General features: G+C 45.3%; 1 protein-coding gene across 1 annotated transcript in view; it reads right to left on the bottom strand.

The window, feature by feature from the left end:
- MGLL (monoglyceride lipase) overlaps positions 1–27719 on the bottom strand; it is a 362041-nt gene that overhangs the window by 277584 nt on the left and 56738 nt on the right. Inside the window, exon 2 of the mRNA XM_069206256.1 lies at positions 10330–10468. Coding sequence (XP_069062357.1) covers positions 10330–10457 — 128 coding nt within the window. The 5' untranslated portion in view covers positions 10458–10468. The remainder of the gene's footprint in view (positions 1–10329; positions 10469–27719) is intronic.

Genomic DNA, 27719 nt, shown 5'->3' with positions numbered 1-27719 from the left:
CAGTGCTAAAGTGCAAGTGCTGTCTGTCTAAATTGTACTGGTGATTTTTTATCCATGATAGGTATATTTGTTTTACTTGTAAATCCCTAGTAAAGTGCACGAGAGGTGCCCAGGGCCTGTAAATCAAATGCTACTAGTGGACCTGCAGCACTGATTGTGCCACCCACATGAATAGCCCTGTAACCATGTCTTAGACCTGCCACTGCAGTGTCTGTGTGTGCAGTCTTGTACTGCCAATTCAATATGGGAAGTGTACCTGCTTGCCAGGCCAAAACCTTCCCTTTTACTACATGTAGCTCACCCCTAAGGTAAGCCCTACATAGCCCCATGGGCAGGGTGCAGTGTATGTAAAAGGTGGGACATATACTGATGTGTTTTAAATGTTCTGATAATTACATACTGCCAAATTCGTTTTTCACTATTGCAATGCCTATCCCTCTCCCAGATTAACATGGGCACTGCCTTTAAACATCTTTTAAGTGTAGTATCCCATTGGGAGCAGATACAGATGTAGAGTTTGGGGTCTCCGAACTCACAATTTAAAAATACATCTTTTGGTAGAGTTGGTTTTTATATTGCCTGTTTGAAAATGCCACTTTTAGAAAGTGGACATTTTCTTGCTTGACCACTCTGTGCCTCTGCCTGCGTGTGGAATCCACGTCTGGGTCAGACTGATAGTTAGGCTGTTTGTGAATTCCCTCTAGACAGTGACACAAAGGGAGCTGAGGAGTGTCCTGCATATCCTGATGAGTTTCCTGGGCTAGAGTGGGGAGGGAAGAGCTGACACATACACCACCTGAAAGAGCAGTGTTTGCCCTAACAGAATGCAGACTCCATCCCTCTGGTGTGTGTCTGGGGCTAGGCCTGGCAAAGCAGGATCTTGTGAACGACAGAGATATTCCTTTGAGGTTTGCCTACTTCAAAGGCAGAAATGAGTATAAGTAGTGGACCCAAAAGCCCAACTTTTAGATTACTTCTTGCACAAGAGGAATCTCTGCCAAGGAGAAGAGCTTGATGCTTGAGGAGGATCTGCCACTCTGCCTGCTGCTTTCCTGTGCTGGCCTGCTGCTGCTGCTTTTGCCTAAAAGGGAAAGGACTGGACTCTGCTTTCTGCAATTCTGCTTCTGAAGTATCTCCAAGGGCTTGGACTGAGCTTGCCTCCTGTTAAGTAGACTCAAGGACAGCAAAGACTTCACCTATTAGCCTCTAGGTCTACTTGCTGTGGACTCTAGCTCGCCAGGTGGTGCCTACTCCAGTCTCTGGGCCCCTGGGAGTGAAAGTTGGTTGAAAAACAAGAAAAAACAGTTGCACTGACTCCGAACGCCACCCGGACCAATGCCGCTTCTTGACCTGCGACGCCGCCTGCAACCGAAGCCATGGTCCCCCCGCTGGAGTGCGACAACCCTGTCGACATCGCAGGCATGACGCTGCTGCATCCCGCTGATTTTCCGTGACTTTGTGAGTCCCGACTGCTGTGTCACCGACGTCCGTAACAGCTGACTCCACTGCGGCGCCTGCAGCTCTGTGGCATGACCGCGACCCCGTGAGGTCGCCCCACCATCTCTTGACCTGCCAGACGTTGACCCCGCCAGAGCGTAAGGAACCGACGCTTCACACAGATGTTGCATCACCTCCCCTGCTTTGCAGTAAGGAACCGACGCCGCACCTGATCCCACGACGCCTCACCTCCCTGACTCTGCGCCCGGCTTGTTTCTTTGTTACCAAAGGTACTGTCCCTGGGTCCGCGTGACTCTATGACCAGCGTCATTAGTGTCGGATTGCTGAGAACGACTCCATCACCACGCCGTGATAACACCAAATTGAAGCATTTGTGTTTCTAAGCACTATATTCAAGCTTAATCTTTGAACCTTCATAACTTTGATTGTGTGTGTTGGATTTTTGTTGTTTTGGTCTTGTTTGATTTAGATAAATATTGACTATGGTTCTAAACTGGTGTTTGAGTCCTTTTGTGGTATTTTCTCTGTGTTACTGTGTGTGTTTGTACAAATACTTTACACATTGCCTCTGAGATAAGCCTGACTGCTTGTGCCAAGCTAACAAGGATGTGAGCAGGAGTTATCTGAGCTGTGTATCTCCATTACCCTGACTAGAGCGAGGTTCCCTACTTGGACAGGGTGTAAACGGACTGCCAACCAGAGACTCAATTTCTAACAAACACCCTATTATATACAATACCAAGACTTTAAATGGATCTTCAGTCACTGCATTGATCATGACTGGTTAGCTTTCTTGCCTATCTGATTTGCTTGCTTCTTATTCAATCGATTGCCTTCCTCTTCTCCCTGCAACATAGCTATTCTATAGTGTTTCTTACTGAATGAGTTGCATCCTTCTGCTGCTTAAATTCAGGGAACTGCTATTTAGGTCTCGGCTAGACAGTGCATTCACTGTCTTGAAGAGGCATGTTATATATGCTCTGTGGGCTCAAGCCTGCCCATAGGCTTCCCATTTGCTGGCTCCATCATTGCCCTCCTATTCTTTCCCCCCATTTGTCCATGGCATGCATCATGCCTCTTCCTGGGTTTAGCCTTTTCCAAGAGCATGGACCAATTACTACTATCCATCCACAGCTCCAGTTTTAGCAAATGTTTTAGGAACTACTTTTTTATTTGATTTTGAACACTTCACACGAGTGCTTGTGTTTTCACTCGCTCCGAGCGCTGTTTCTAGGAATAGGCCTGTAAATCTTGTTCTTATCCGATCACATTTGCTGTGCATTGAAAGAGCGAGATCAAATCTCATACGCTGTTTTCCGAGGGCGCCTGCTCCATCCCCCAACCCCCTCTGCTTTGCTGCTTCAACCGTCCCCCACCCTCTCCCACATCGCTGCTTGCACCCTCCGTCCTTCATTGCTTGTTATTGCTTTCTTTGCCTCTCTGAATCTGTCCTCTTTCTCTTTTCATGACCTGGCAATGCGAAGTAGCCGATGCCAGACCTGTTTCAGGTAAAGTGTGTCTTCGTTTCATGCCCATCTGCCAACTGAGGCATTTCTATAATGCCTTTGGGGCAAGTGTTTCTACATTTTGTTTCATAGTCATTTTGCCACTGTCTTATCCCAAACCTTGCCTGTAAGCTTAACTAAACTTTAGTTACAGTTTGTTCATCTATTTTTTTTTGGTAGAGCACTCTGCCGAGGGCATATTTTGTAGCTGTCTCTGTCTCGTATGTCTTCCCTGTCCGACAGCTCCCCCCTGCCTCACACTGTCCATGTTTACTTCCCCCCTGCTTTTCATGTTGCCCCTCCCTCCTGTTCTCCTGTTAGCCTCTCACCCACCATAACAAAAAAAGTGCTATGATGTGAACACCTCTGGCCACATCATAGCACTTTTTTCCCTTCTCCCGACCCGCCCTCCCATCCTCTCATTGTTTGCGTTGCCACCATATCCCCACCCGCCTTCACTGTCCGAGCTGTCATAGCGCTTTAAAAAATTTGTTATTTCGTTTCCCGTTATGAACCCCAGGACAGTGTGAAAGGAGAGGCAGATTTAACGGGCTCTTTTGCTTTCCCATTTCGACCTTGATAAATGTGGGCACATTTCCATAAAGATTGTATAGTCAATCAGTGTCCATTCAATCAGCAGGAGTGGGACATTGCCGGATTGTGACTTCTTAGAGTGACGTGGCAGCCCTTACTCAGAAGCAACCAGCCACTCCTTAAATGAAATACAATCAGCGATTGTTAAGTTAAAAAAACAATGTTTTTTTCAAAATGTTTTGAATTTATGTTTTGCATATTGATATTTATTTCTTAATAAACCCGTACAGCTGGGCGCCTGAGGTCAAGTGAGCCACGTTTCTGACCTACAAACCGTTTAGACTAGCAGTAATGAAGCACTTCATATAGCACCACTTTCTCTGACAGAGCCTCGAGGCACCTGCAGATGTAAAGGAGCTATAGCCCACGTCATCGATTATAGGAAATATGCACTGCTAGAACAATTGGGCTTTTGTAAATTCAGTGGATACCTTTCAGCAGGAGATGTGTTCAATCTGCCATTTTATTGAGTTAGGCATAACTTGTCTCTGCTACTAATTCCTAAGGCCAGTCACTAACATTCTGTTTTTGACTGTATTGCTATGTTATAGCGCTGTTGATTTAAAGCGTTTCTCTTTCTGTTGTGCGTTAAAAAGCCTTGGGATTATCCATAAATGTTTCTTGAGGCAAGCATGTATTCCTGAATTAGAGTGCACGATCCAAGGTGCAGAGTTTGTATAGCGCTTGAATTCCCTTTCAAGGCTCTAAAGCATCTTTCTCGAAGTCATATGGGAATTTAACCCGTTAGTTGTGCAATATGGGTCGAGATTAAGTTATGCAGCGAGACCTGTGCAGGAAGCAATGGGGTGTTGTGCGCAAGGTGTAGGGGAGGGGTTGTTTCAATTACCCAGTGGTGAACTTGGTCGTGTTTCAGCATGAATCAGGGGTGCAGAGACTTTCTAATGCCATACCAGGACCACAGTTCGTCACGTGACTGCAAAACTTGTTTACCAATGATTAAAAGTCTGCTTTATTTCTTCCCTCATGTTTGGTCAATTTATCGCACTTGTAACAGTTTCACAACATGAGCTTCGTGTGTGATTGTTCATTAGGCAGTCATGAATCATGATGGGTATGTTGGATGCTTGAGGCAGCAGGAATCCTCTGCCTCTTGAACTTACATGCGCTTCAACCTTTGAGCAGCCTTTCGCATCACTAATGATGGTGTGGGCTGCGTTGGTGCCTTGTGTGTTTTTTTGTCAAACCGGGCAGGGCCATATCCGCCTTTCATGCTTATTGTGCGATAAAACACTTTCCATCAATCTGATTAATAATGTGATTAAAATGGCAAAACGGCATTCACTTTTTGGTGCGAACCAAAATGTTTATTGGTCAATATTTCATTACTATGACCCATGGCTGAAAGTAAAACAAACAACCATTGGCAAAGCCAATAGGTCTTGGCAATAGAACGGCTATTAGCTTTGTCAATGGCTTTTAGCCATGTTGTATAGCGGCATGGCTGCTGTTCAACGTGGCTGAAAGGCAGGGAAGAAAGCACCATGACGTTGCTAAACCACATGGCTGAAAGACGTTGACATTGACAAAGCCAATAGTTCTAGTATTGACCTATTGGGTTTGCCAATGCTTGTTCTGTCTGTGCTCCATGCGGCTGCTAGTGTTTAGTTGCTTTCTTCCGTATGCCGCTTCCTCTTGATATACCCAACCATCATGCTTGCTACCTACATGTGTCTTGCTTCTACAGACCATCCTTGTCCCGCTCAAACTTTTTGGGTTACTTTTTTTAATTTTATAAGCCCATCACAGTTTCTCTCTTATTCCCTGCTCAGGGTTGTATTGTTCAGCACACCTCCCCATCTTGTACATTTTAACATTTATATTTTGTCTTATTCAGAGGCAACAGTAGTTGAGGTTTGCTAACAGGCTAAACCATTGTTGTATCATACACTTTCAAGCACGTTAACATGTGTTTTTGCCGATTCTGTGCAGCATCGTCAAAAAACACTGACAAAGCCGAAATGTTGGCTAACACCTTAAGAGGCGAGACTTATTGGCTTTGTCATGCTGGTTTTCTAAAGGAAGCAATCATTGGGCCTCTTTTCCTAGAAACTTCATCAGCAAAATGTAAATTTCTGCCTTCTAAACATATCCTGTATCTTCTTACCCCCTCTTCTTCTGATTTTGCAGGCAGCAGGCATTACAGCGCCTAGATATACGCTACATTATACTGTGCTACATAAGTGACATTGTTAATTTCATCATCTTTAAAGAAGGTAGCCATGTGCAAGAGGACAATACTTAGACACTTAAAATACAGTTATCTTTAGATGTTTAATGAAACACAATAGGCAACTATCTCAGTGAAGGGCTTGTGTGTGGTATCATCCTTGGGTAATTGTCAACTTGTGAAAGTCATACAGTGCGGAACAATTAGTACCATCAAAAATCTGGCTAAATAATTGGAAACCAATGACATAGAGACGCAGGTACCTAGAATCCTTTGCTACCTGACACTTACCCATCACCAAACCGATACAACACAATTCATCCCTCTGCTGACACAACTCCACAAACCGAATGAGGGCACAGTCTGCAATGAATACCTCAGAAATACTTCAAACGTCATCTACAGGTAAATGAGGGCAATGAGAAGGAGAAGGAGAAGAAGCAGAAGAAGAACGAAGAGGTGGACAAGAAGGAGATGAAGAAGGAGAAGAAGAAGAAGACAAGAAAAAGAAGAAGGAAGAGCAGGGCGAGAAGGAGAAGAAGGAGGAGGAGGAGAAGGAGGAGGAAAAGGAGAAGAAGGAGGATGAGTAGGAGAAGAAGGAGGAGAAGGAGAAGAAGAAGAAAAAGAAGGAGAGGGAGGAGGTGGAAGACGAGAAGGAGAAGAAGAAGAAGAAGGAGAAGAGGAGCAGGGTAAGAAGGAAAATGAGGAGAAGAAGAAAAAGAAGGAGATGAAGAAGATGAGGGAGAAGGAGAAGAAGGATGAGAAAGAGGAGGACAAGAAGAAGAAGGAGGAGGAGGACAAAAAGGAGGAGGAAGAAGACGAGAAGGCGAAGAAGAACAAGGAGGAGGTGGAGCAGGGTAATAAGAAGAAGAAGGAAAAGAAGAGGGAGAAGGAGAAGAAGGCTGAATGAGGCCAATGAGAAGGAGAAGGAGAAGAAGGAGAAGAAGGAGGAGAAGAAGAACGAAGAGGTGGACAAGAAGGAGATGAAGAAAGACAAGAAAAAGAAGAATGAGGAAGAGTAGGACGAGAAGGAGGAGAAGGAGAAGAAGGAGGAAAAGGAGAAGTAGGATGAGTAGGAGAAGAAGGACTTGAAGGAGAAGAAGAAGAAAAAGAAGGAGAGGGAGGAGGTGGAAGACGAGAAGGAGAAGAAGAAGAAGAAGAAGGAGGAGAGGAGCAGGGTAAGAAGGAAAATGAGGAGAAAAAGAAAAAGAAGGAGACAAAGAAGATGAGGGAGAAGGAGAAGGATGAGAAAGAGGAGGACAAGAAGAAGGAGGAGGAGGACAAAAAGGAGGAGGAAGAAGACGAGAAGGCAAAGAAGAACAAGGAGGAGGTGGAGCAGGGTAAGAAGAAGAAGGAGAAGGAGAAGGAGAAGAAGAGGGAGAAGCAGAAGAATGATGAGAAAGAGGAGGCCAAGAAGAAGGAGGAGGAGGAGGACAAGAAGGATGAGGAAGAAGACGAGAAGGCGAAGAAGGAGAAGGAGGAGGTGGAGCAGGGTGGAAGGAGAAGAAGAAGGAGGTGGAGGATAAGGAGGTGGTGAAGGGGTGGAGAGGGAGGAGGAAGAGGAGATGACACACTTGTGCTAGGCTGTAGATTGGGGATCTCCAAACTGGGGGCGGGCCCCCATAGGGGGGGCCTCAAGTCATCCGGCGGGTGCCAGGCTCTGGCCAAAAGAAGAATTATGCTGATAACAGGACTTTGATTTAAGCTGCAAAAAAATGAGCAGCAGTAAACCGCTCTGTAATGGGCCATCACTAAGATGCTTTGTCATTTATATCCAAGCTGGGAGTATGTGTCGAAAGGAAAGGGACTCCAAATACTCTTCAGACCCCCTTCTAATAATCACACTGTGCATACCTTTACGGTTATTAATGCCTACCTGACTAGAATAGTGTGTTTGGAATCATGTATTTGATTGCATTTTTAAAACAGTAACAGAACTCAACTGCGATGTTTAAATAAGTCTAGACAAATGTAAACATTGCCAATTTAATAGAATAATTGCAAACAATTTGGGGGGGGGGGCACAATCATTTTTTTCCAATAGGGTGGGTGCTGCATTAAAAAGTTTGAAGACCTCTAGTTATATAGCAGAAATGCAAACCAAAATGTACCAGAAGTGGAAGGAACAGGAACATGAATATTCCGTTGACTGACACAATTGTGATGGTAGCAAAATAGTGAGTCAAAACATGACTCAAGTTAGATTTTGGGTGTCAATAACATTCTAGATATGCATTATGGGTTATTACCTTGGTAATTTTGTAAAACAACCAGGTGAAAGCAGAGAAAGTTACTTACCTGTAACAATAGTTTTGCAAATTGTGGATCAATAACACATTCATGCAGCAAAAGGCCACGTGCATCCGCTTTGTTGTGCATTATTAATTATGTGAAATCCTCTCCCTCTGAAGTGGAAGTTATTACAACTCGTAAAGTCAGTGATACGCTTTAGCCAGAGCCGGGCACTCTTTCCCTGCAGTCTAGAGCTCCACACAAGGCCATTAACTCCGGTTAAAGTCTTGTACAGATTAAGAGAAGCTATCATTAAAAACAGAGTCAAATTGAAAAAGTGCTCATGCGCTGCACATTATTTTTGGAGCAGGACAGAAGTCATTACAGTAAAGGATTACATATTATGATTCTATTTTTTTTTACATCCATTTAAATGACTGCATCCCATGGATTTGAAATGATGCTTCAATCCCCTTTTGTGAAAAAGTCTCTTGGGTAATTTACAGTAGCAGTTACTACGGTGTTAGAAATGAGTGTTTATGGAAATAAAAAACAGAACCTTGCAGTAATGGCCTAGCCATTTGGAATCACGTCTATATGTGTGAATCACGAGGCAGGACCTCCCTCGCAGAGCTCCAGACTATACATCACCTATGTGGCCTCTATCTTTCATCGGGGTGCAGCTCCGCCTCCCCTCGGCCAATCAAGGTCAGCTCTGCATCCCACCTAGAGGGGTGGAGCCCCAATATCCAGGTGATGATGAGTTGGCTTAGAGCAGTGGTCTTCAAACTTTTTAACTCTGCGCACCTCCCAGTCGGAAAATCATCATTGGGTCCCCCTCCAATTTTTTCACAATTATTCTATTAAATTGGCAATATTAAAGTAGGTCTAAACTTATTTAACCATTGTAGTTAAGTTCTGTTACTGTTTTCAAAATGCAATCAAATACATGATGCCAAACATACTTTTCTGGCCAGGCAGGCATTACTAATGTGGAAACGTATCCGGAGTGTGAATATTAGAAGTAGGAATGGGGGTTTTAAAGAGTGTTTGGGTTCCCTTCCCTTTTGACACAGAGTTTGTCCCCCCTCCCCCTCCTGGGATCACTAGAGGCCCCCATAGTGGGGCCCGCTCCCCAGATGGAAGACCTCTGGCTTAGAGCTTTTTTCTTCCACAAGGGGCTCTGCCATGCTGGACCTTTTGCTAACTGGACTTGCTCCCCAGCTGTCTGCCATGACCAAATGGACCCTTGGGTTTCCAATGTCCCACCGTGGGCTCCCACGTTTGGGTACCAATAGTTAGAAGTCCACTTTGATGTGGACTGGTGACTCCACATTGGAATGGAGTTGTAGAGCTGCAGTGGGAGAGGACCATGTCATTGATGTGTCGTTGCACTTAGCGGCTGTTCTAGGGGAGGGGTGTAGGATCTGATCCACTGTGATCAGATCATTGCCACCCACAGCTGTCTTGCCGGAGAGGAGAGATGGTGCTGGTGACCGCCATGCGTCCCTTGGGAATGGAGGCAGAGGAGAAAGGGAAAGGGAACAGCTCCAGGCCAAGCATGAAAAGAGCCGTGTTCTTAGGAAGGAGGGCATGTTTGTTGCAGCAACTCCTTACAGTGCACCTGACACCAACATCCCTAGGTTCCGCGTGGCAGCCATATTGGGTGGGCCCGTTGAAAGTTCCACTATTACGCAAGGAAAGACTGCGAAAACTGGGCAGCATCTTTTTACTATGAGAGGACAATGTCCTAATTCTGTGAGTTCTTCACACTTATGTGTGTATTTTAATGTTACCTGCTTCAATTCAGTCACTAAAGCATGGGATAAGTGGGTGTGGCATACACTGCTCCTGGACCCTACTTGGATCATCTTGTGCTCAACAACATGCGCTGGAGGGGAGCCTGGCAGGACTTGCAGTGGCACAATGATAATAGGCAGAAATGTCCAGGGAAGGATTAAACTAAGGGCCCGATTCCCAAAGAGCCTCCGCACTCATGGCGGGGCCTCCGCACTTGTGGTGGAATCTCCACACAGCAGTTCTCAATGCAGAAGTTCTGCCTCAACTGAGGAGACTCTGCCACGACTGTGGAGACTCCGCCATGACTGCGGAAACTCCGCCATGACTGTGGAGGCTCTTTGGGACTTGGCCCACATTTGACTGGACACCATCATCCTCCAATCAAGCTGCTTTGCTCATCCTCCATTCAGAGTGCCTCAAAGAAATCGTTCTCCCTCGATTGTAACTTGTTTGCATCTAAAAGTTTGTCTGAAACCAAATGCTATGTAACTACACAAAAGTGCTTACAGAGAGAGGCTAAATTGTCTGAAATACTGAAATGCACCAATTTACCTTGGAGATGTCTGTGGTTTCCAGTACCTGCAGAATATGTACTGCCCATCCGCGTTGATGATGTGAGGGAGGTCGTTATAGGAGACACCTTGCGGAGTCAACCTGGAAGAGCTTTCTTCTGGCATCATGGAGATTGCGCCTGCAAAATAGTAAACATAAAGAGGATGGGTGTGTTGAAGAGAAGACTGGGAAGAAGAAATCAAACTGACCAATGGAATGATGCTTTCCGTCTGGAACAGCCTATGACTGCTTGTGTGCAATGCAGATGGAAACATATAAATAAAAAGGAAAATTATACATTTTCAAAAACGCATTAAATTGCAAGACTCTTGCTCTTCTATAATCCTACAATGTGGGGTATCCTAGGCTTTAGAGATTTATACATATCTTACAACAAGGAAAGACTGTTAGAAGTAACATCAGACAGGCAAGAGGTGTGCTGTGGTGGAAGGTTATTTTATATACCAAATATATATAGGGGTCTTTAAACGGGCTGTACGGGCCATTCTGGAGCTCTTATCCTTATTCAGCCTCCTGCTCTGCTGAAATATTAGGTATCTGTGTTTGATGTGATTTATCTTTTCCTGTTTTATTTGTTTTCTACTTCTCTGTTTGCTCCTTGCGCTAATATGCTGCAGTGAATACGCACTTAATACATATAATAATAACAATATATTTGACAGTATTATATAAAGCTAAGAACTCATATTAGAACAGTGGAATATTCGGATCTCCATTGCAGACAACGGAGTGCTCCGGGATTTTACTGGCCGATAAAAGCCCGGAGCCAACATTCCAATGTTCTCTTTGTTCACAGCAAAAGCTGTGAACAAAGCCTCACGGAGCCCGAGAGGATTTTAATCCCCTCGGGCTTTGTGGGGAATTTGTTTTATTAAATAGAACATTCTGCCCCGAGTGGCAGAATGTTCTAATAGCCTTAGAACCCACCATAGCAGGCACTACCGGCCATTAAGCAAGAAGCAACACCTCTGAACCCTATGACAAACGGTATAGAATGAAGGTTTTCAATGAGGATTTAAAAAACTTCACAAATAGAAACATTTAAAACACTGATTATAGGTTTTGGGAATGGAAATGGGCATTAGTTCAAGAACAGGCAGAAAATAAAACATAAGCTAATGTGTATTTGTAAAGAGCATATTCACCACTTGGGGTGACTTGCCACAAAACAACAGATGTTCATCGTTGCCAGACTCAATGTTACTCATTTGATCAAACTGTGAGGATCACTGGAACCTCTGGGATTTGAACCTATGACCATGAGGTCAAGCATAGACTCCAAGAATGGGGGGATTAGTTCACTGACCCACCGGAACAAGCATGAGCCGTGTACCCCGACGGTAAGAAGAGTTGGTCAGTTCAGATGCTGAGATTTAAAGAGGCCCGTGTTGTTGTGCCAGCAGCATGGAAGGACAACTTCCCGGAGAGAGATGCTCTGAATCCTGCTGTAAGATCTTCAGTCTGCTGAAGTCCACCAGAAATGCAGAGCAGCTCTCAGAGTTAAGAATGATCATTCTGGGGAATGGAACCATAGTTTCAATGAGATGCTTGTATTTACTGAAAGCCAATGGAACTCACAGAGTAAGGGGCTGAAGTAACTGAGGGCCTGATTTAGACTTTGGCAGATGGAAGTAAATATGGCAGAGTACTGTACTCCTGCCATGCTGAGGGTTGTTTGCCTGCCAAATTTACAGATATCCACCAGCCCAGCAGACATCTCTTAGTATTGGCAGAAACTGCCTCCAAGTAGCTCCTATCAGTGTATTAAAAATGTGACCGGCGGTACTGTCAAATTGAAACTTTTAACCTTTTTTTATTTTTTCAAAAACAAAATCCCAAAGTGGGTCTTGTGTCTGAAAAAATACAAAAAACTAATGTCCTCCGCACCACTGGAGTTGTCGCCCATATTTTGAAAGGTCATTTTGCAGTTTTCCCTGCTCCTTACCACCAGGCAGTGAAAAGTGGGCATTCAACCATTGGTTGCAAATCGGGTGGGTGGTCAAATCGCCAACCCGCCAACGGGGCTGTCAGAGTAGTATGTTAGGAATGGAGATAGATCAGCCTCCGTCCACGACATATTATGGTCCGCCTGTGTAAATTAGGCGGGAGGGCCTTCAGTTAAGCAGAGAGGTAGCTCAGTCGCCACGGTGATGGAGTACCCTCTCCGCCAAACTCTAAACCAGCCCCTGATTTTGGTCCCGATTAGTGTTTTTTGAATGAAGTATTGCATTGGGGTGCGAGCGTCCACTGTGGGGAACCTTCTAGAATAGCACCGGTGAAGTTCGGTCTAGAGACAAGGACAGCATGGCCTGCGGCTTTCTGTGGTCTGTAAGTATGGGACAGTGGACACATCAGATTTAACAAAACAGTGCATTTTATAAAGGAAAATGCACATAAATAGTTTTAAACTTCTGATTAATTAACAAAACTTTATCACAATGCCATTTATTGAATTGCAGGCAATTTCATGAATAAAGCATGTCAATCACATCAGAAGACAGTGAAATATTCCATTCTTTTTGATGGTTTTGTGAGGGATGGAGCACAACTCAAAAGCACTGAAGCTTCATGTAGTTTCAATGTCTATATGTGATATCTCAGCGCTAGGAATTCGCACCATGGCACTACAAATATAGGATTGTTTTCGAGCAAGAGGTTTTGGAATAGCTCTTACCAGCCATAACTAAGCTAGTAGAGGTTCAGAAAACAATGGGAAACTACCCCATTTAGACAACCCCTTGGCTGCTGGTACCCCGAGACCAAATCCACCTTTGAATGGACCAGGTACACTTATCCAACCATGCCACCAGTTACAGGGATCAATGTGGATTTCAACCAGGAACCCTAAGCACAGTGGTTACTCCAAGAGAATACCAGGTGCAACCCCCTAACCAACATCAGACAGCCACCCTCTATCTCCTGCAGCGCCCATATGTTCTCAGAAGTGAGGTGACACGTTTGGTGCTAGACAAAACTCATAAATAAATGTGTCTGATCTGGCAACTTTTTGCCCATTCTTTTTCTCTCTTGTTTCGGCCCTAAAATCATCACGGAGGGGGTCGTAGGCAGGCTTCCAACAAACAATGAAAGTGATAACACAACTTAAACAGCACTTCTGACTCTGATTTGATTTAAAGGAGATTGCTATATGGAAAGAATGACTTATTGCATTCAGTTACTTGCACATGCTAAGCTGGGTTTGGTGGTTAGTGGACTAACGCATCCACTGTGTTCGTCCTCATAGTCACAGGTTCAAATCCCAGCAGATCCACTCAGCCTTTTATTCTTCTGAGGTCGGTAAAATGAGCATTGAGTTGGGCACCAATGAATGAGTTGGGCAACAATGAACGTCTGCTATTCATTGGCAAGATACCCTTCTGGGTGAACGTGCCCTTTACAAATACAGGTTATATTATGATATAATGTTGCACGTTACAGGAGCAAAGTCATTTGCTTGCTCATGGGAGATGTTTAACATCTGCAAAGAATAAGACGCATCCAGTTTATAAACTCTAAATCTGAGGCAGCGTCACTGGGTATCGATTTTCTTATACATTTAAGGGCGTAATAGCGGTAAAGGGTGCCCAAGACATCCAGCGGATCTATAGGTGAGAATGATTAATGTAAAACTATAATTATTAATACACTCAAGGAGAGTTTAAATCACTGTGCAAAGGGAAGGTGTGACAAGATTTAATTAGAAGAAGGCCCATTTAATCTAGCATATATCAATGTCATTAAGAAAAGCAATGCAAGCAAATTTATTCAGTCAAGTTTAACCTAGACAGTTTGCACCTTAATGTCAAATAAAAAAAGAACAGAATGGACTAGGAAGTGTGTTCACTCCATGAAATCCTACCCAAGAAGGTAAATGTTTAACTCCTAAGTAGCAAAGAATTTTTGGCTGCACACTCACAGAGTAAATACTGTTATTGGGTTAGTACACTCTAGCGTTGTTTATTCTGTGAGTATGGATTACAGAAGTGAATTAATCTCCTTGCCCACAGCTGGTGGAGATCTAAAGAGATCTGAGGACACAAGTCTTGCAGAAGTACTTCCTCCATCGTTGGTTTGGGAAGCAACACTCCCAGCTCCAACACGTGAGAAAATGTACCTTCCCCTCCTCACTTGATGTGTGTGATCTTAAACCTCCCTCCAGGTACCATGCGCCATCGCTGCTCCAGAGCTACACGTGCACTTAAAAAACACACACTTGTGCGCAGTCCCCACTGCGCTACACCTGGGAGCATGCAAAGTGTTCTATGTGTGTTTTTTTCTGGGAGTATTAATTATTTTGAGATTAAGCACGGTTGGTCAATCTCGAAGTGTTTTTTCTTGGGCAATCGTTTTTTTAACATTATTTTGGTGGTACTTTGAGGGTTTTTACCAGGAATTTCAAAGTATTTCTAAAAATTACTTTTTTTAACTTGCTCTCCTGTACCCATGTCTCATTTTCTTAACCCAAACTCTTTCCCCACTACTCTCAGTATTAGGCTCTATTCGTTCCATTTTTTACTTTAAATAAAAAAATATTTTTGGTGGGAGACTTCTGTGTCATTGCCACTTAACCTAGCCCTCAAAAGTTTGCAGTAAGCATTTTGCTTACACTATAGGGAACATAAACCGTATAATTTACCTACAAATTTCCTAACTCTTTTATCCAGTGTTTTTGTTTGCCTGATTTAACTTCCTGCGCACTCAGTAGGAACTTATGAAAGACCCGCCTCTTGTAAGGGACTACGAATCACATCTCAGGGCACATGCCTGCTGTTCAACGCGTCCTTGCTCGCAAGAAGTGTTTGTGGCATAGATGTACTGTTACCCACATTAAACCCAAAAGCATAGACATGTCAATAAGGCAAAGGGCAGCCAAGGGAAAAAGCAATTTTCGGATCCCTCGCACAGTGTCAAGGACCTTAAAAGGGCAATACTCACTTTATTTCAAGATAAGAATGGACCATGGATGGTTTAGTGCACTGAACTTCTCAATGTATGGAGAAGTAAGCTGAACAGTCAATATCCCAATTGATCAGCTCCTCACCGCCACATTAAGAGATATAGATGTTGCAACAGAAAAGCCTAATCCTTCCAATTCGGCCTCGCAAAGGTACATACCCGTCATCGGACTCTCTCAACCGAGCTCTACTGGCAATAATCAGGTATGTGAATGGCTTTGCCCATCCCTACCTGCCTCCAGAGGCACTGGTCCAATATGAGAGAGATGGATCCAAGCCCTTTAACTTTTAAAGGAGCTACAGATATATCTTCTTCTAGCCCCACATGCCTTCCAGAGGAACTCTGAGCAGCACAGTCTGCACTATGGTGAATGAGCCCCCTCTGCTGAGAGGTACTTGCAAGAATTAATTTAATCTCTAGGCTGTATGTGTTCCAATGTGGAATTTTACTCTGAAATTATTGCCTCCTTTAGTGGTAGCTTCACCATTGCAGAACCATATTATCAACCAGGTGAGCTCTTATGGCATCCATTGATCCGCTGAACCTGTTTCGCTATCAGCATCCTTTTTTGAGGTTTGTGTGTTTTGTGTGTTCTTGTGCACTCTGAGTTGCAACATTTCCAGAAAGTGTTTTGCAAGAAATACCTCCATCTCTGGTTGTTTCTAGCTGGTTTGTTTTGGGTTTCTTTGTTTGCCTGCTTGTAGCTACTGGATGACGACTAACTGCCTGATTCACAGGACCATCGCTGGCAGAGATGTGGACTCTGCAGCCTGTGCGCTCCTGTTGCACATCATTTCCAGAGGGCCTGATTCACTAAGATTTTCTCTGTGTGTCTTATATTAGATATAGATATTCATTAAAAGTGGCACCTAAGTCTCGAATTAGACTCAAATACTCACAATAATAGTGGAGTTGGGCTTAGTGTGTCCAGCATGGGCCCCAGTCCAGCACTCAGGGTGTCCAGTGTGGCCTTCAGTCCAGAGCTCAGCGTCTCCAGACTGGACTCCAGTTCAGTCTAAAGTCTTGTAGACATAAGGTAGAGTGCCACAAATCTGGCTTCCCTTCAGTGACCAAAGTCTCTCTTTTCCACGTTTTACGCTTCAGCCAGTGATGGCCCATCAATTATCTAACTTCAAAAAGACTGTACTGGAGGGACAGATTCTCAGTTGGGTACCAAAACTAGAGTGTTCCAAATCTAAATTTGCCTGGTACTGAGCCTTCCTCGCCAACACCCCATTTCTCTTTTTCTGTCCAATCACTCTTTCACATGTCTCTTGGCGATTGTTCCAGGCCTCAGAGTTCTCCATCAGTCTCATCTCCTCAACCTGATGACATCCCTTCTCTCTCTCATGGGAATCAGTCCCTCCATCTCACAACATATCTTGACATCCTCCCTCCCACAGGCACTCCCTGGTGCTTCCTTTAAATAACTCAAATGCATCTTCATCAATGTCTGGTTGTTACCAGTGAACAAGTATCACATCCACAACTTCATTACCACCAAGACATGCTTGCAGCTCTTTATCAATGAGACTTGGCTGGTAGAAGACACTACTGCAATCCCACAAGAAGCAATACAACCCAGCACCAAGAAAAGAGCAGGGGGAATAGCCATAGTGAGCTGACATACCTTTCGAGAATCTCCTCTGCTTGTGTTCTCCACTGCTCAAAAGGATCCTCCTCCTCTAGAGCAATTTCCACAACACTTTACACTTTTTCTTGCTTGCATAGAGAACTGCCAGAAATCACTGCCTGTCATGAGGCATTTAGCCACTTCATTGCCTTCATCTTTACCGCCACGGCAAGATAACTATCAATACTTGCCCATGGGTCTACCCACTTAGTAGGGCACACCCTATACACTACACCGTCTTTGCAGACCAAGGGGTCGTAGAAGCTGTGGACACAGAGTCCCTTCCATGGAGTGAGCACCATGCAATCTCATTTGCTATCACAACAGCAACCATCGCCCCCAGGGGTACAATCATGTCTCGTTATCTGCTCCATCCTTAGCTGAGACCACTCGACAAACCGCTTCAGTGCTAAACAAGGCCGGATACCCATAAAGCACCATCTCAATCGTTGGCCAATGCCTCTCTGAAGCACAGAATATAAACCTCGCACACCAACTTTACCTTTTCGAAGAGAAAGGAGTAACTAAATGCAGGGTTACTGGTTTTGAGCTAAAACCAATTATAACCGATAAAACCCCAGTGAAGGGAATATTTGCTTTTCATTAGAAACTTGAAGTCTCCTGATTTTACTGCACTTTTACTCCTTCTGTATCTTCTGCTTTCAATGTACTATAAGTGCAGTATCCACCTCTATGCGCTTTTCTGTGCTGAATGCTCCCGCTATTGTTCACTCTGGACATTGTAAGCATCTTAATATGTGCATTTGACCATCCACAAAGTCCCTAGGCCCACTGGACTCCATGCACTAGTCCAGTCTCATTTTGGGAGTCCACCTCAGCTCACTCCTGTACAGTGGCTTGCAGGTTCACAGCTGAGCGGGTTGCGGTCCAGGACAAGAGGTACCACTTGAGCATGCCAGAAGTCCCCTACAATACAGCGCAAGGTATCGGGAGCATTCCCAACCTAGCAAACACCTGACAAGCAGGCGCAGCAAGGAACTACAGTAACGTACACACGAGAACAAGAAAGACTTATTCTGTGTCAGAAGGACACCAGACCAGCCCTGAAGAAGTCTGTTGCGACATCTGCAGAGTGAGACGAAACACGTGTTGGCCTGGGTGAATTTGAGAGACTTTTGTGAACTAAAGACTTGATACCACCTATTCAATGCTCATTCATTTGGAGTGCCTGGAGATCTCATTTGTTTAATTAGGTACCGCTTGATGTCATCCTCCTTCACTGAGAGCAGGATGGAGCTTTGCTTTCTCAAAACTCTAGCATTAAGATTGCGACAACAAAGGTCACTTAGGGTATGGACGCCTCTAAGAGCAATTGCCCCATTCAGCAGTTTGCAAAACTCTCTTGTTTTTGGTTTTACAATGCATTGATCTTAAAGGCATAACAAAGGAAGTGGAACCTCTGATACAAAAGAACAAAGACCATACCATGAATTTTTTCAGAAGAGGTCTATATGCTGGTTTTGCTGAATCTGTGCTCCTTACAGTGCATACATAAACTCTGAAATCTACAGGTTGTTGTATGAGCAGCAGACAGAAAGGGTCAGAAACATGAATGGGCCAGCTACTACTCCATTACCTAATATGAAAATCCCCTAGAAAAATTATTGTCGCAGAGGACTCACAGGTCAAGTGCCTTCGGCAACTCTCGCACAAACCTGGCAGGAGCACAGTCCCAGCACTATTTTCAGATAAAAAAGGCCCACATGCTTGGTAAAATCAATGCTTACCGGTCCTCACACTGCCTTTCAAATAAACACAAAATCACAAGGCATGCAATGTAAAACACACTTCAGCCAGGGTGTGAACTGCACAGGCAAACAACAAAAGGCATGCTGTTGGTCATGAAGTTTCTTTACTATCACAGCTGCTTCTTTAGAAAGCAACAGAGTCTGCTGTCACCAAATATCCTACAGCTAAAAGTGTGCAATCTAAGCTGGCACCCAGCGCCAGGACCCCTGGATCTGCAGCCCAGCATCGGTACTCCTCCGACGAGATGAAAAAAAAAAAGACTAAAGACCCATACTCCATGGCGGCAGCCTCGCCATCATCCACAAGGATTGCCTCGACTGCAGCGCCTCGGACGAGGACCCAACACTGATCATGGAACACCTCAACTTCCAGATCAAACCTGACGCCAAAACCACCATCAGAGGAACCCTCACCTACAGACCTCCAGGTCCCCACCATAGCTTCTGCAACTCCAACCTGGACTTCATTGCCCCCTGCTATCGACTCCTGCCACTACATCTTCCTGGGGGACCTGAACTTCCACCTAGAAGACCCGGATGATGCCAACTCTGCAGCATCGAAAACATGAGCATCATTGGCCTCTCCCAACTGGTCACTGCCCCCACGCACAGCGCAGGACATACACTGGACCCCATTTTCTCCGCCAACGACAGAGCCAAGTTTTCCTACACCACTGAGGTAGCTTGGACTGACCACAACACCGTCCACTTCACCACTGATGGTCTCTCTGAAACCACGACAAGACCCCCCCCCACTGTCCCCCAGCACAACCGGGGCAAAGACACTGAAACACCCTGGATTGCCACCCTCCAAGAACCTAGACCCATCCCCACAGACACCCTCAAATGTCACGTTAAAAAATTATCCAACTGGATCCCCTCAGCCGCCAACATCATCGCCCCACTGAAGAGCACCACCAGCTACAAGCTCACCAAGAAAGCCAAAATGGTTCAACCAAGAACTTCTGACCCTCAAACGTCACTGCAAGAAACTAGAGAGACACTGGCGCTCCACCAAGACTCTTGCCAACCTCTACTCCTTCAGGGCTGCCCTCAACAGATATCACCACCGACTCAGGGATACCAAGAAAGAAGCACTAACCACCCACATCGAGGAAAACACCAACCACGTCAAAGAAATCTTCAGCATCGTCAGAGAATTCTCCTGTCCCTCCACCACAGAGAACATGATCCAGCCTTCCCAAGCCCTCTGCAGCACGCTATCAGACTACTTTCACCACAAGATCACTGACATCTCCAACAACTTCGCCCCCAGCCCACTGACCCAGACCACCCCTGAACCATAAACCCTTCCCCCCACCAGATACCGAATGGAAGCAGCTCTCTACTGAAGACACCATCTCCATCATGTCCTCCATCCACTCTGGATCACCCACAGATCCCTGCCCTCACCGCTTCTACAACTTAGGAAGAGAAGTAATCGGAGTCTCCCTCATAGAAATCCTCAACACCTGCATCTCAACAGCCACCGTCCCCGATGCCTGGAAAAACGACGGAGTCAAGCCCCTCCTGAAGAAACCCGCAGCCGACCACAACCAGCTCAAAAACGACCACCCCATCTCACTCCTCCCTTTCAGTGCCAAAGTCTTGGAAAAGGCTATCAACCGCCAGCTCACAAACTATCGCGAAGACAACAACATTCTCAATCCTTCACCATCCGGCTTCTGGCCCAATCAAAGCACCAGGGGAACAGTGGCCCTCATCCTCCTTGACTGTTTGGAATCATTCAACACTGTCTCCCACCACATCCTCATCATCAGACTCCACAGCATTGGCATCCAAGACAACGCATACAAATGGATCTCCTCCTTCCTCTCCAGTTGAACACAGAGGAACCTCCTCCCACCCTTTGTCTCCGCACCCATATACATCATCTGCTGCGTCCCCCAGGACTCCTCCCCAAGCCCCAGCCTCTTCAATACCTACATGACTCCACTGGCAGACACTGCACACACTCACGGACTCAACATCGTATCCTATGCGATGACACCCAGCTCGTCCTCTACCTCACAGACTACGCCACCACAACACAAACCAACTTCCAAAACACCATGACCGACATCGCCACTTGGATGAGGACCAAATGCCTCAAACTTAACTCAGACAAAACGGAGATCCCCATCTTTGGGAACAACACATGGCGGCCCACTGCCCTTGGTCCCCCACCCACCCCCACCAAACACGCATGCAACCTTGGTATCATACTGGACACCCAACTGACCATGAAGCAACAGATCAACACCGTCTCCTCTGCCTGCTTCCACATCCTCTGCATGCTCCACAAGATCTTCCGATGACTCCCCATCTCTGCCAGAAAGACAGTCACTCACACACTTATCTCTAGCTGACTAGACTATGGCAACGCACTCTACACTGGGATCATGAAGCAGCTAATGAAATGCCTCCAGACCATCCAGAACATGGCTGCAAGATTTGTTCTCGATCTTCTCAGAGGAACCAGCATCACTCCTCACCTCAGGGCCCTCCACTGGCTTCACGTCCAGCAAAGATGCCTCTTAAACCTCCTCACGCACGCATATAAGGCCTTCCACAACACCGGACCGTCCTAAATCAACAACCGCCTCGCATTCCACCGAACAGAGAACTCTGCTCAGCCACCCTGGCTCAGGCCCACATTCCCCGCATCCGCCGCTAATACTTCTGAGGTCGCTCCTTTTCCCTCCAAGTCTTCGAACGACCTCCTCGAACGCACCTCCCCTTCGCTGAAGGACTTTAGAAAACAGCTCAAGACTTGGCTCTTCGACCACCAGACGGACGAGATCTGCAGCATCCTCCCAGCGCCTGGAGACCCCTCGGGGTGACAAGTCGCGCTCTACAAGACCACCTTGATTGATTGATCAAATTCCTTAGCAGACTTCTCCCATACGACTAGGTAAATCAAGAATAGGTGCAGAATAGATACTAAAACCATATTTATTGGCCCAACTGTCAACATAAAGAACAGGCACATGGGACTCAGGCATGGAATAATAGAGCACCGAGGACCTACAATACATAGCTCATGTCATGTCATTAAGTTGATCGCCATTATCATCGGTGCTAGAAGTAGAGGGGAGTGGGGGCTGCAGCACCACAGAAATAACTAAGCTGGAGTTCAGAAGGTAAGTGAGCAATGAATATGCCTTGAAATGTTGTCTTTATCTTGTCACTTTAGCTGTGCCTTCAAAGCCAAAGGTTAAATGTCAGGCTATGTCGTCTGACAAATTGCTACTTATTTGTTTAACGTGTATTTACTTTTCATTTTCTAATTGCAAGGTGAGAGCATTTTGTAAAGTGAAGTATGTAGCAATCCTGCTGTAGTAGAGTAGTAGAAAGACTGTGAAAGGAAAGGCTGCAGGGTGTCATTTTTTTTCTAACACAATACAATTTCAATACATGTATGTTGAACATGTATTGAACACATATTTCAAAATGTACCGGCAGTTAAGAGAGCACATATAAATCACTGTTTTTGTAGATTGGAAGTGTGATGGAAGCAAAGCTTTTTAATAGGATCAACACAAACCAAGACACTTTACATAGGGGCTCATTAGGAACTTGGCGGTCTGGCCCGCCATGCCGGCGGTGGCAGTAAATACCGCCATCCGGCATGGCGGCCCAAACCGCCATATTATGAACCGCCAAAACCCCACAGCGGAAGACACCGCCACCGCCAGCAGTAATGCTAGGGGGGGCAGTGTATTCCTATCTGACAGGGCAGCGCTCCAAATAATGAAACCCATTCCGCCAGCCTTTTCCCGGCGGTTCACACCGCCAGGGAAAGGTTGGCGGAATGGGTATCTTGGGGCGATTTGGGGCCCCGTGCAGTGCCCCGTCGTGCAGGTCACTGCCCGATTTGCGGGCAGTGATCTGCACGACGGGTGCAGCTACACCTGCCGCACAGAGGCATTGACGCCGGCAATGTCCTGGCCATGCATTCTGCCGGGCCGGCGGGCGGACACAATGTTTCCGCCCGCCGGCCCAGCAGAATGTTCATTATGCGGCCGGCGGGTTCCCAGGGGGGCTGGCAGTCAGTTAAATGACCGCCAGCCTGAACACGGCAGTTAACAACGCTGTGTTCATAAAGAGGGCCATAGTAATGTGCAAATGACAGTAACTAGACCTAATTTCCACACATTGTCGTTTGTGTGCAATATAATTTTAGAAGTAAAATTGCATGAAAATGTAGTGGCCATTACAATGGAAAATGTGCTGTCTGTAAATGGCAGAGTGCCACTGTGCCATGCTTTATTAAAATATTTGCAACAGTGTGCGCCAGAAAATGAGCTTTGCCTGCATACCACACCATTACTACTCTCCTGCCGAATGGGCATGGCTTACTTGCTATACTTGTTTTTTATCTGGCGCTTGGATTTTTCCCAATCCCTATAGATTTGATGATGTAACAGTGATGGCACTAATGTCACTCTAAGAATTGTTCCAGCACTACTAGCAGGAAGGTCTGTTAAATGCATTAATCTTGTATGTGCTGCAATCAAATGTGAATGAGGTGTAAACAGATACATGCACATCCTGGACATAGGATGGGACTGGGCTTAGTCCTGATTCAATGAGAGGGGCAGGGAAGTGGGGCAAAGAATGAAAAATTACTTGTAAGAGCTAATTATAGAACAGAGTATAGAAAAGGGAATTAGAAGCTGGAAAGAAGGGAGAATAGGCGATAGGAAAGAACACTGGAACTAAAATGCAAATTCTGTATGAGCACTGGAAACACAGTCCCATGTTTTTTTTACAGAGCAAAACCAAGTAAACACTAATAATTACACATTTTATATTTTTAAACATTGGGAAGCACTGAAAAAACCATCAAAATCCACAATAAAATAGAAAACTGAAAACAGAAAAATCTAACCACATGGTTCACATAAGAGCTTCCCAAACTCACCTCTGCAAACAGAATCTTCCTGTATAAATGGAGGAACAGAAAAAACATCAATACCAGACAATACAACTAATTCAACCTAGGAATACACTGAGAAACAATACAGAAGGTCAAACTTAGTTACTACTGGTCCTGCTTCATCTAGGCCTAATGCCCCTCAATAGACCTCTTCAGGATCAGCTCGGAATTCAGGGACTTAACTGTCAAAAACATTGTACCCTGTTAATGTCTTTGCTCAAACAAACTAGCAACTGGAAGCTTATCTTGCTTGCAAGATGTTTTCATCAGACAACCATTCTTCTCTCCTAGCTCCAGCATCACCTTCCACCTCAGGAGCCACAATAGACTTGGTGGTGTTGAATCGAGAGTCTGGATTACTGGAAGACCCTTGTTCTTGGCCCACTTCATGGAAATTGTGTACTCAACGCAATCAGCAACAAGGATGCTTAAAGCACAATTTAATTCAGGAATCTTTCCCAAAGATTTCAAAGTCTCCAAAGCCAAGGCTTGATGTCAATGACCCTGGTAATAACACACTGATAGACGCAAAATGTTGCATAGTCAAGTTAATCAAACTAGTGGCCCACCAGCGGCTGATGAAGTTATCCACAAGAACAACACCTCAGCAGTGCTGAGGTCAACTTCCATTCAAGTTGTACGACTTCCTCAACTTCTAAACTCAACCTCAAACAGACAGAATTGAGGTGAATCTGCTTATCCTCAAGGATCTGTGTACAACACAGTATATCATTTCATCATAATCTTGTTACGCCGCGGGTCAGTTATCCGCCCACGGCACCCTATTCTCATCCCGCAGGGAGGCCCACGGTCCGTTTTTCCGCACATCCGGATCTTGCCGCTGTCACAGCATGCTCTACCATTGCATCGCAGGTGACCCCCCGCAACGCACCTATAATACTTATCTGTTTTCTTGGCTTTGACTGTCCGCCCTTTTGGTCATGGGGGCCATGCTTTCTTGGTCCCGTAATGCCTGTCTATCCTAGCATGCACTGCTCTTTCCTATTACTAGTACCTTTCCAAGATGGTGTTTCTCCTATCTTGGCCAATGATACTTTCCCAACTTAATATGGCGTTTTTCCTTTTCCTGTTTGTTCACTTCCTGTTTTACTGGTATATAAGGGACTTGAGTTTCTTTCTTCTTTGCATTGCAACACCATGGTTTGGTGGTCCTCACTCCTGTTTGTCCCTGTTGTGGATTGCTGTCTGCTTGGTTTTCCTTGCAGCTTCCTGATGTTCCAGTTCTTGGAGTCCTGAATTCTGCTGTGCCTTTTCAGATTTCTGGAGATCCTTTCCAGAGGTTTTTTCCCTCATGGTTTTTCCTCTGGAGCTCCTTCTGGAGGGCACGGACTGATTGGGCTTTCATCTTGCCAGCAGCACCGTGGCTACCGGAAGGGGTCGTCCTTATCTTGGCCAGACCAGGATGTACAAGATCCGAAGCTGGACTCCACCTACATCCGAGAGAGGCGGTAAGGGAAAGGTGAACCGTGACAAACCTGTTGGTTCTTTCTTTTGAGTGTCCTGTGTAAAATCTTGGCTTGCACTCATTTTTTCATCTCAGAGCAAGGCAAAATCATCTTACTCCCTCCTAATCTTTTCTTCCATCACACCACCTTTTCCGGTCTCCCACAGAGCTCCAGCATTGCCACCCTCCCCCTGGCCAATGTTTATTCTGCCCGACCCTGTCTTATAGGCTTACCTGCTTTATCTACACTAATTACACTCAGATCATTCAGAAACTACACAACTCATCAAACTGTGATGCTTGTAAGGTGGAACTTTGTTGATGTACTACTGAAGGCTAGATGGCCAAGAACCATCTTAAACTCAGTAGCATTAATACTGGAATTCCTGTGTGTGGCTGGACCTTACAGATTAAGGATCTCAACCTGCCTATTTCCTCTTGGTGAACAGAAATGGACAAGTCATCAATCCTAACTCTGGGAGGAACATGCAAACCACATTGGAAGTCAACTCAATTTTCATTCCACTCTTTTGGCTCCAAAAGCAAATCATTTCTTTCCTGAGATTCCTGAATGAAATATAAGCCAGGACAGTGCTTGTTTCTCGTTCGGGTGGCAGCACGCGACTCATCCCCAGGACACAGAAATACTTATTCCACCTGCATGAAAATACATATTCCACTAACTCAAATGGGTTCAGAGCACAGCTACAACAATTCTCTGCATCTCCAGCCGTGAGATCAAACTTTTCTGGCTAACCAAAACTCTACTGTCTGCTTGTCAAAGTTTGAAATTCATTCAAAGCCCTTTGCATTCCACACTGAGCATTCGCTATCAGGCCACCATCAGCACAAAAGAAGGTACAGACCTACTGGCCGAAGACGCTTACACTCAAACACCTTTGCCTTGACTGAGATTACCCAGTGCTACAAATGTCACCTGGAAGGTACCTATTTCTCCATTCTGGCTGCCAAACTGTGATTTTCCCTCCCTGTTTCATTCTGCAGAGATCTAAAGACAAGCTGCTCCATTAATCCAGACCTCCATCCACTTAATTCTCAGTATTAGATCCACCTCACAGACACTATCAGTCTCAGATGCAGCATCTGGAAAACCTCAGTATGTTACGTACTACTGGAGCACAACTCTACCCATCAAGCATCACTCGCAAACCTTTCCACCAATGACATACTCCACTCACACACCTCTCCAACTACGTCTGCAGGCTCCGCCTTGCAATCCCTCCCAGGCAAAGCGGCAGCAATACAATGTCACAGCAGTGGCACTTGCATGCCACATGAATACCAGATAACATAACATAACCTTAGCTTGATATGGGACCACCTTGGCCCTACCACCTTTCTGATGGACATCTTGACCTGTGAGTATTGTATTGTATTTAGTATTTATAAAGCGCATTCCGGCCTTGGCATCGAAGCACTGGAGTGAAAGCAGTAAGTGTCCAAAAGCAGGAGGAGGTGAGAAGATAGAACATTATCGAGGGAAAAGCTAAGTTTTTACCAACCTCCTGAAAATCAGAAGGGAGCGAGTTCCAGTGCCTAGCCGCAGCAACTGTGAACGCCTTATCTCCCCATCTAGCCCTACGAGTACGACAGACTTGAATCAGATGAGCATCTTTTGATCTGAGTTGCCGACTTGGCCTGTACCAGTGTAGCCTAGAAGCTAGGTAATCTGCTCCTCCTCCATGTACCGACTTGAGCGTTAAAAATAGAGTTTTAAATATAATCTGCTTCGCAACCGGAAGCCAGTGCAATAATTTCAGGCTATTGCTGGCAGAGGCCGAGCGAGGGAGATCTAAAATCAAACGGGCCGCATTATTTTGAATCAGTTGGAGCTTTCTCAGTGACATATTATCCAGATCAAGCAACAAAAAGTTACAATAGTCAATTCTAGACATCACCAAAGCCAGAATGACCGCAACTCTCTCATCCAACTGCAAGTAAGGAAGAATTTTCTTCAAAGTTTTTAAAATCCAATAACTTGTTTTGACCATGGAGTTTACTTGAGGCTTGAAACATAGATAGTTATCGAAGATGACCCACAAGTTTCTGGTGGCAGTAATAGGAGTGGAAAGCTCCCCACGCTCCGGGGGCCACCATCGGGTATTCCACAGCTCATTACTAGAGCCGAAAAGCAGAATGTCTGTTTTGTCACCATTAAGCTTTAGCCAATTCTGACCCATCCAATGATTAATCTCACGCATACAGTTGCAGAGCCGATCTGCCACTTCCTCCCAGTTTTTTCTAGAAACAGGGATGATCAATTGGGTATCATCCACATATGAAGTGGGCATGAAACCATACGAATGGATCAATTTGGCCAAAGGGGCAACATAGACATTAAACAGAGTAGGGCTGAGAGCCGAGCCCCGTGGGAGACCGCAAGGTCGCTATGTGAGTCGCTATGTTATGTCCCTACCAACCTTTCTAAAACACTGGTGTGCCAGGTACTTAATCGTTCTAGCCATACATATAGCGCATGATGGATCAGCTACTCTACAGTGAACTGGGTGTAGAAAGATAGAACACAACAATTCCCATGGATATATTTAGAACAATTTATTGCATATACGTTACTGTGTGTTT

Source organism: Pleurodeles waltl, chromosome 9, assembly GCF_031143425.1.
Source record: "Pleurodeles waltl isolate 20211129_DDA chromosome 9, aPleWal1.hap1.20221129, whole genome shotgun sequence".
In the NCBI taxonomy this organism is placed as follows: domain Eukaryota; kingdom Metazoa; phylum Chordata; class Amphibia; order Caudata; family Salamandridae; genus Pleurodeles; species Pleurodeles waltl.
The sequence above is the reverse complement of the archived record's forward strand: the minus strand, read 5'-3'. Positions and strand labels throughout refer to the sequence as shown.